At 31.9% G+C, this 10,398-nt stretch overlaps 1 protein-coding gene across 1 annotated transcript; it reads left to right on the forward strand.

Annotated features, from left to right (window-relative positions):
* Window positions 1–1,217: 1,217 nt before the first annotated feature.
* Window positions 1,218–7,241, forward strand: LOC120077781 (monooxygenase 2-like). The gene is made up of 5 exons (XM_039031801.1): window positions 1,218–1,569; window positions 1,653–1,715; window positions 4,029–4,191; window positions 6,004–6,232; window positions 6,590–7,241. The coding sequence occupies exons 1-5, from the start codon at window positions 1,340–1,342 to the stop codon at window positions 7,123–7,125; spliced, it is 1,221 nt and encodes a 406-aa protein (XP_038887729.1). The 5' UTR covers window positions 1,218–1,339; the 3' UTR covers window positions 7,126–7,241.
* The last annotated feature ends 3,157 nt before the right edge of the window (window positions 7,242–10,398 follow it).

Raw genomic sequence — 10,398 nt, forward strand, 5'->3', positions numbered from 1 at the left:
TGCTATAGTAAGTCGCCATTTTTTTTAAAAAATTCTTTAAATTCTTTACCGAAATCAAAATTTAATCAACAATACCAATGGAAAATGCATAAAACTAACAATCCAACATGAAATTCATGCTCTGATACCACTTATTAGCATAATTACTTTATATCTATTTGAATAGATAAACCCTAGGATCGTTCATGTCGAATTGTCAAGAATATATACTTACCAGATTCTATTGATGAATTGATAATACTCCAAATTGACTCCGAATTGATAATGGCTCTAAATGGCTATTGTCTTCTTCAACCAAAACTTTGAATGAGATCTTTCTCTAGATGGGATTCAATAAAGATTGATTGCTTATTGTTTTATATTGGGGACTATAGCCTAAGGTCTCTTTATATACTAGTTCAATTAGGGTTCCCATTAAACTCTAATTAACTAGAGCTTCTCCCAAGTCCACAAATCTAGGGCCATAAATTATTAATCCACATACATAGCCTTCTTTTAATTAAACATATTATTATTTAAATATATCTAACAAGAAATTGTCTAGTACTATTTTCAAATCTCAAAATTAAATAAATACTAATCATAAATTTCAGGAATAAAAAAATTTATTTTTACCAAACTTAAATTTAAAAAATAATTTTTCTTTATACACTATTTGATAATCATTTGGCTTTTTAGAAATTATGCTTATTTTCTTACTACTTTTTTTGCTATGATTTTCATAAAATTCCTAATTAAACACTTGGGGGCGTTTGGAGCAAGAATAAAAAAATGATGAATGTAAAATAGTAAAAAGAAAACTGTAGCAATTAATAAAGTTCTAACTAGTGTTGACTTTGACTTTAATTGATTGAAGAATACAAAATAGTGCGAGAGAAATTATAATTTTAAGATAGTCTGCTCTCTAAAACACACATCGCAAATCTTAAAAAAAAGTTAAAAACTATTTTTTTAGTTTTTAAAATTTTGGCTTAAATCTTTTAAAATGCTCTTAAAAAGGTACATTGACAAAATAAAAAAAATTAACCGATAAAAGTAGTGTTATTATAATATTATTTTAATCTTAAAAGTATTTAAGCTTAAACTAAATGACTTTCAAAATACCAAATATATATATAATAATATCCATTTTGGCCGCCTCCGATGGAGCCCGCCACAAAATGCAATTATTGCGATTTCTTAACATTTTATTTTCTCTATAAATTCAACACTCGTTCAAGTAAGAAAACAGAGCAACTTCTTGGTTAAATTAATCCCCAAAATTTCCAATTATTTCTTCAATTCAACCAAATAATTTCAGGTGGAAGACAATTCAGAATCTTTTTTCGCTGGAACAATCATGGAAGAAAAAGGTGATGTTGAAGACATAGTGATCGTCGGAGCTGGAATTGCAGGCCTCAGCACTGCCTTAGGGCTTCACAGGTTAGGGATTCGAAGCTTAGTGTTGGAAACTTCGGATTCTTTGAGAGCCGCTGGTTATGCGTTGACCACATGGAATAATGCTTGGAAGGCTCTCGACGCCTTGGGAATCGCCGATTCCCTCCGCCGCCGCCACGATCGCCTCGCCGGGTAGTTCTTCCGCTTCCGAAACGATTTAATTTCAGTGAGCTTTTGTGTTAATTTGAGACTCCATTTTGCTTCGTTGATTGTAGAAATGTTACTTTCTCGGCGGTTTCTGGGCTTCGAACTTCGGATTTGCTCTTTACGGCTTACCGGTCAGATTTTTATTATTATTATTATTATTACATTAACATTTGGAAATTTATAAGTTTGGAATTTCGTTTCAATTTAATCGTTTTGTTTCAATTTATTAAGTTAACTATTATCTTGATTTTCATTTTTCAGCCTTAATGTTAATGCATCATAATAAATTTAAAAGATTACAAGTAATTAAATTTTATTGTTTTTCATCATTTCTAAAATTTTATTTGAATTTTACTTCATAAATATTTTAAATCAATTATTAAATGTAGATATTTAATAAAAAAAATCAAGGTTGAAAATATAAAATCTTTAAATATAACGATGAAAGGAAACAAAACTCAAATTTTAAGGATAAAATTATAATATTTTGAAATTTAGAGATTAAATTGAAATCAAAATCAAAATTTAAATATTAAATACGTAACATTTTGAAATCTAGAAATCAAATAAAAATTAGAAAAAAAAATATGAATATAAATGTAATTTATTATTATTTTAAGAAGTCTTTTATTAGTAATTATGGTGTTAACAGACCTGTTCAGACTGAATTTTTAAATAGTAGGATTACATGATAAGTTTTTTTATTTTTTTCCGTCATAAGTTATGAGACTAGTTTCTATTTGGTCTTTAGATCTCAAAATGTTACATATCTAGTCCTTAAATTTTAAGTTTGGTTTCAATTTAGTTCTTAAATTTCAAAATATTATAATTTTATCTTTGAGATTTGATTTTTGTTTTAATTTGGTTCATAGGTTTCAAAATTTTACATTTTTAACTTTTTTTAATCTCAATTTTTCATCAAATACTCACTTTCAATAATTGATATCGTAATTAATTAAAATAATTATGAAGTAAAATTCTAATTTAATTTTAAAAGTGGTGAAATTTAATTAATTTTAATTATTATAATTCTTTTAAATTTATTAACACGCATTAACACTAAAGGTGAAAAAAATGAGTGTTTAATAAAATATCGAGGTTACAAGTATAAATCTTAAAATTTACAAACTAAATTGAAATAAAACCTAAAGTTTAAGTGTAAAATTATAACATTTTGAAATTTAAAGATTAAATTGAAATCAAATTTAAAACTTAAAAGACTAAAATGTGTAACGTTTTAAAGTTGAAGGACTAAATACAAGCTAAATCAGTGATAGTATAAGACAAGCCATTACAGGACATCTGTGGTCCTCTCTGGGAATCCAAGGATCACTCAAAATTTGCCACCACCCACTGGCCAACAAAACCTTTAATCGAATGGTCCTTCAAACATAGGTAGGGTCGTGCTCAAGACCTGCATTTGAAGAAATTTTTGGATTTAAAGTACTTACCTCTAAGCACCTTAAAGAGCTGTTTGAATGCATCAAAATTCTCCAAACTTTGTTTTTCCATCATAGTCTGGTTGAAAATGTGTACGTCTCGAAACCTGAGACCTCCATCCACCTTCCTAGAGCACATTCGAGATCAACTCTGCCCAATGAATTTTACGATGATCACTAGATGAACTCCACCAAAATCTAGCATACAGCTGACAAATGTCATCACACAAGGTCTTTGGAAGTTGAAAGCAACTCATCATGTAAGTAGGGATCACTTGATCAAAACTTTTCCTTCCATCCTTGTAGAACCCTACATGTCCTTGATATTCTTGAACACTTGACTCTTGTTTCGAGAAATTTGGGATAGGAGACCCAATAATACTGCCCAAGAGGATCTCTATGACATAATAATTATGGATGATTATTATGGAGTATGGAGGAAGAAAGATCTCTATGACATAATACCCTCTGAACAAATAAGAAAGGAGTATGGAGGAAGAGGATCTCTATGACATAATCTTCTTTATAATCGGAACTGCCTTTAGCTGATCCCATTAAAAAGGATAGAAAAAGTGACAGACTCAACACACTGCATTATATCAACCGAACCCAACGCTGCAAACATTTTAACCATCACCTGACGAAGAAAGATCCATTCCACCTTATCATATGCCTTACTCGTATCCAATTTAAGAGTTGTCATCCCCATCTTCCTTGATCTCTTGTTATTTAAAGATTGGATACATTTGAACCCAATGCGCACATTATCGGTGATGAGGTGGCCGAGAATAAGCAATAATCCATCTTTATTAAGAAAAGAGAGAGAGAGAGAGAGATTATTTTTGTCAAATCATATGGTATTGGAAAGACCAGAAATCACTTTTTTTCCCCAATTATATATATATAATAACTAAGTTTAACAAAAACATATTGAAAACAAGTTCCAAGTTTTTTACTGAACTATAGTTGATTTTAAATAGAATATGTTTGTGAGCAAATTAGCAGAGACCAAGAAGCCAGAACTGTGATGAGAAAGTCATTATTAGAAGCACTTGCAATGGATCTTCCAGAAGGCACCATTCAGTACTCCTCCAAGCTTGTTTCCATCGAAGAATCAGGCTTTCTTAAGCTGCTTCATCTTGCTGATGGAACAATTCTCAAAACCAAGGTAAAATCATATGGACAAGTTTTTTTTTACTCACATATTATAATTATGGATGATTTCTCTAAAACTACAACTTTTTCTTCAGCTGCACCATCTTATTGATCGAGTATGATGTAGAGACCAGTGAGAGAGTGTGTGTGTTTTGATTGAGAGTGACGGAAGGACAGAGAGAGAGAGATTTCTTCTTCTGTGACGATAATTAGGAGTTTTTCCATTATTTTTAAAAATTAGCAATAACCAGGGATTTTCCTTCTTTGTTAACTTAAAAAAAATCAAAATTACTACTTCTAAATGCAAAATTTCTCATGTTTAGTTTTTTTTTCTCATATTTCCACTTCAACTATTCTTTCTCTTCTTTATATAATACTTTTATATATATATAGTACAGTTCACTTTTTTTTTTTTTTTTTTTTTTATGCCTTACACTTATGCCTCAAGAGGCTATTATACTTTTTGCTATTATACTTTTTTGCGTCTGGAGCTTTAAAAAATACCGTCCACGAGAAAGGGTTGGGAAGATTAGAGTTGGCCAAAACTGAATCGTTTGTAAAAACCGAACCGAAATCTCAGTGAAACTGAAAAATGCGGTTCAGCCAGTTTGAAGAAATTTTGAAACCGAATTAATTCGGTTCGGTTCGGTTTCAATTTCAAAAACCAAATTTAAAACCAAAACGAATCATTTTTAAGTAATATATTTATTTATATATATATTTAGATATTTAAAAAAGAGTGAAATCAAATTTAAAACCGAACATTTTTTAATTTAAAGAACAAAACCGAATTTAAAACCGAACCAAACCGAACCGTTTTTAATTAAAAAAATATAACATAGATTTTTTAGAAATACGAAAACCGAATTTAAAACCAAACCGAACTACATATATGTGATTCGATTTGAACCAATAAATCGGTTCGGTTCAGTTTTACATATTAGAAAATTTGGTTTGGTTTGGTTTGACCACCAAACCGAACCGAATCGTTTCCACCCCTAGGGATGATGTTTCTGTTCTCGTCTCTGTTCCCCATTTTATTCCATATCTCCGTAAAATTTTTCATTTAATTTCTCGGGGATTTTTCCCCCTTTTTATTTTTTTTTCTTAAACAACTAAAATAACTACATAGAAAAGTTTTAATTAAATAGTAAGATCCCGTTTGGTAATAATTTAATTTTTTGTTTTTTGTTTTTAAAATTAAGTCTATGTCTAAATTTCTTAATTTGTTATCTATTTTTACCAAGCCACAAATTTTAAAAATTAAAAAAAATCTTTTAAAAACTTGTTTTTATTTTTGAAATTTGATTAAGAATTCAACCATTATATTTAAAGATGTAAATCATTATAAGAAATGAAAAGGAAAGAACCTTAATTTTCAAAAATAAAAATTCAAGAATAAAATTATTATCAAACGGGACTTTTTTTTGTTAATTTTTTTTATATGATTAACTTCACATGGATAATTTGAATTAGAGAGAGGGTAGAGATATTTTGTTACGGTAATATAACCATTTGAATGTATTAGATAACTACATGAGACTGAGAGAAAGGAGAGGTCTATTGTTAAGGAAAATTTTCTAAACTATAGTAATATAAACATCATTCTCATTCATTATCAGTCATGTATCAACATTATTAAAGAATGATAATGATGTGAGTCATGTCAATGTTATGATGCCAACTAAAAAAAAAAAAGATTTGAGGGAGTTAAACAAATATTAAAGAATTATTTATAATGAAAAATTAATATTGTGAATAGTAAGGTAGTTACTATCATTTTCTTTGGTTGGCCATGGCATGAAGCTAACTCTTTGGAAATTAGGTTTTGATTGGATGTGATGGAGTGAAGTCTGTGGTGGCTAAGTGGCTTGGCTTTAAGAAGCCTTCTTCGTCTGGAAGAAATGCTACTAGAGGGATCGTAACGTACAAGGATGGTCATGGATTTGGTAATAAGTTCATGTGGTTTTTTAGCAAAGGCCTTCGCTTTGGTGTTATGCCATGTAATTCCGACACAGTTTATTGGTTTAGCACTTGGCGTCCTTCCGAACAAGGTCAGTTCCTTTGAGCATATGCCACTACATTTTGATCCCTTTTTCCTCTCACCCTGATTCTGGTTCAGGAAAGGATCAACACAAGGATCTAGGTGCTTTCAAATAACTGTTAGACGATATAGATCATCCACAAAATCTATATGCCCCTATTAATTGTTAGATCTGTAAATTTGAAATGCTTTTGAAGTTTCTCACATACACATCTAAAGATATGAAATCTTTTAACGTCTTGTAATGACCTTTTCTAATAACCAACTTCAACCAATTGTTAATGGGTTAAATAGACTTTCTTAATGTTATAATAATACTTTTAATATCTCTCCTTGTATTATTCCTAACACATACTGAAACTTGAAGAGGAGGAGATTGAAGAGAACCCAGTGAGATTGAAGCAACATATTTTGAGCAAGCTTGGGAAGGTACCTGATCAAATAAGGGCTGTTGTTGAAGACACTGAAGTTGATTCTTTTATGTCTCTTCCATTGAGATTTAGGCGCCCTTGGGAGCTTGTTTGGAATAACTTTTCTCGAGGTAACATTAGCATCGCAGGCGATGCACTTCACTCGATGACCCCAGATCTCGGCCAAGGAGGGTGTTCTGCATTGGAAGACGGTGTTATTCTCGCGCGATGTTTAGCTGAAGCTATGTCAAGGAATCCAAATGAAGAAGTAGAAGGCAAGGAGGAATATAAAAGAATTGAGAAGGGGTTGGAGAAATATGCAAAAGAGAGGAGATGGAGAAGCATTAAGCTTATAACTGCATCTTATGTGGTTGGTTCAATTCAAGAGAGTAAAGGGAAAGTGATGAACTACTTGAGAGATAACATCTTGTCTGATTTTCTTGTTGGTTTATTAATCAAGTGTTCTGATTATGATTGTGGGACACTTGGCTGATAAATTCAGCCATTTTTGTATAAGGTTTTGTTGTGTGCTAGTTGTATTGTTTGGCCTATTAAGCTAAATTTTATTATTTCTCAAGTTCAACAGGGATGAGAACTCAATTTCTTGTTTTTTGGTCGATGCTATTTTTTTATTAGTTAAAATTAAGATTGTTTTGAATTGATTTAAATCTACTTTATGTTCTTTGTACTATTGAATTTTGACTTTGGTTCATTTTAGCTTGTGTACTTTAAAACGATTTATTTTGATCTCTATGTTATAATATGTATTTAAATTAATATGTATAATTGTCCTTTATTGTAATTTTGTATTCTCTAGATTAGAGTTTCTCATTTGCCTATATATATGTATATGTTAACTGATTACATGATAAGATATTATTCTCCAAATGTATAGATAACATCGTATCAGAGCCGTCTAGGGTTTAGAATATTCGTTTGACGACTACATTAGGGTTTACGCTTCTCACAAGGTTAGGATTTGAGTTGGATTATCAAGTTTAAGTGGTCATTTGTCTATACCACCCACCTCAGAAGAAGTGTTTTCATTGTCTGTCTTGTTGGGATTGATGCCTTAAATCTCGTGGTTTCATAGTTTGTAAATTATTTGTACAAATAATTTATTTATTTAATAAAATAAAGTATTATTTTATTTGACATTTAGTCTGCATTAATCCAAAACCAATAAACTAAGATCTTAGGTTATTTAGTGTAGCTTAAACATGTATGTGGTGACATACAAGTGGATCATGTTTTAGTAATAATCTAAACAGTCTGTCGTAAATGGATAAGGTTGGGTGCCTTATCCTGGTAACATTACGGATACGGTCTACTTTGTAATTATTACAATTGTTGTAAAGTGTTATAAATGATCCAATCTTGATCGTTTATATGGAGGCATGTGAGTGGAGGTATCCTGTACAAAGAGTTTGTATAAGACCGGACGACGAAATGATTAGTCTCTCTTTATAACACAATTACTTGAAGAAATTTACTATTTAATAGGATGACTATAAGTGATTTGACCTTAATCCTGAGTGAGTTGTGAATGTCTGCCTATGAGGGCGGTCTTTTGATTTGTATGGGTGAGAGTGACTAGATTCACCGACTCAATATGCCTACCATTTTGGGGATTCGTCTGAGTGGGAAGCTGAGAACACAGCTACACAAGATGAAATTCACTCCTTCCTGTGATTAGGATAAGCAGGTAAATTGCTCCCTTAAGGGTAGAGCATAGTTATCTCCTTGTTTGATCCAAGAAGCTCTTATAAAATCTACTATAAGCCCCACGAGGCCAAAATTTATTGATATCAATCCCAACACTTATTAACTCTTTACCTTATAATTTTCATGACTAAAAAACTTTACTCTTTGTCTTCAAACTCAGAAAGTTTAAGATACAATAATAAAAAAAAGGAGCAAAATATACTTTTTGTCTTTGAAGTGAAGTTCGTGCGTATTTAGTTTCTGAAATTTCAAAAGGGACATTTTTAATTCTTGAGTTAACTTGACTATCATTTGGCTAACGAAAAAGTGACATGACAGGTTAAGTTGAGAAATTTTAAATAAGGTAGTCAAATAGACATCGACTTCCAAATTTAAAGACCAAACATACATTTTTTCCCAAAAAAAATGCTTGAATTGTTTTTTCAATATATATATATAACTTTATCTAAAGAATATTTTTCTTTTATCTCCAGGGAATATTAAAAGAAACATAATGAATAATAAATATTCTTCCTTTTCACTTTAAATAAAAATAATAAATAATTGAATCAGTTTAATCATATCATATATAATCAAACTCACTTTTGTCAATTTGAACACTTCAAACTGACCCAAAAACTGATTTTCAACTTGATTGCATTGAACTACCAAGGGGACCTTATGAACCTGTAGCTTGAAGCTCCAACAGTACGTGAATAGCTGATTAAACTCTTTAGCCACGAGATCCACCATCCGTTAACTGCCAGACACTCCACTAAAGACCGACAACTGCACTATTCTCACTACATATATATTTCTGTGTCCATCGGATATAACCAGTCAACAGTACGATAACTCTTCACAGATGCTCGTAAGTACAGCTGGGCCAATTTATCATTTTGCCCTTGTAGTTACATCTAACTCCTTAAGTACCACTGATCCCTCTAATGAACAATACATCATAGTCCTACTATTGGTGGACACCTCTCGGGCCACGAGAAGATGTGTAGCGCCACATCGTTCAAGCCCCTGAATCAACCCTTAAGGGAGTAATCTATCTACTTACTCCTACTTTGGGGAAGGAGTGAATTCTATTTTGTGTAGCTGAGTTCCCAGCTCTCCAATCAGATGAATCCTCAAAGTGGTAGGTTTGAGTCGGCAATCTAGTCACTCACACCCATGCAAATCAAAGGACTGCCCTAAATGGCAGAATTTCCCAACTCACTTAGGATTAAGGTCATGCTACTATGGTCATCCTAGTGAAGTGAAGTCTCTGTCATGAACGGCGTTATATAATGAGACTATACATTTCATGGTTGATGCTTAATTTTTATGAAGTGGAAATATGGATGATATGCGTTGATGGATTACGTTGTGCACTCAAGTTTCCCCAGCGAAATTCAAGTGCAAATTCCCCTGAGTTTTCTGGTAAGTCCAGGGTCGAACACAGGGACTTATGAAAATAGTTATGTGGGTAATATTTATGAAAACTTTGTGGTAACCAAGTAAATAATAAGTTTTGGGTGTGTTGTTGCGTTTAATGAAAAAGAAGTAAATAAAGTAGGCAGATTTGAGAAAGATAGTTGTGTTGATAGATGCAATGAGTATGCGATGAATGGGTTGAGAAGGTCTTTTAGCTAGCATTACTCGGGAATGCATCAACCTTGCGATCTTGTTACAACCATGCACCGCAAGTCATTTCCCAATGTAAATGCAATGCTCCTAAGTCTAGGACGCATGTGTTGAATGCAAAATATCCATAGAGCTTATCCCTAAGTCTCTACTCTTGTCCTATGCGTTGATGCAAAATGCATGAAAGAAAGGTGACCGCATACAATCATATCTTATCGCTAAGATGCATGTGATGCGTTAATAACAAATAGTGCTCATTCCTAAACGCCTATCTCCTGTTTATGCGTTCTAACCCGGTTCTTCCAAACCTAGATTTTGACCTGACCTTCCCAAGTCTAGATCCTATCTTTAGACTACCCTCCCGAGTATCTCTAACAGTCGAATGAAACATACATAAACAAGACAATCACAAAGATGAAGATTCCCTCGT

Source organism: Benincasa hispida, chromosome 5 (assembly GCF_009727055.1).
Source record: "Benincasa hispida cultivar B227 chromosome 5, ASM972705v1, whole genome shotgun sequence".
Taxonomy (NCBI): Eukaryota; Viridiplantae; Streptophyta; class Magnoliopsida; order Cucurbitales; family Cucurbitaceae; genus Benincasa; species Benincasa hispida.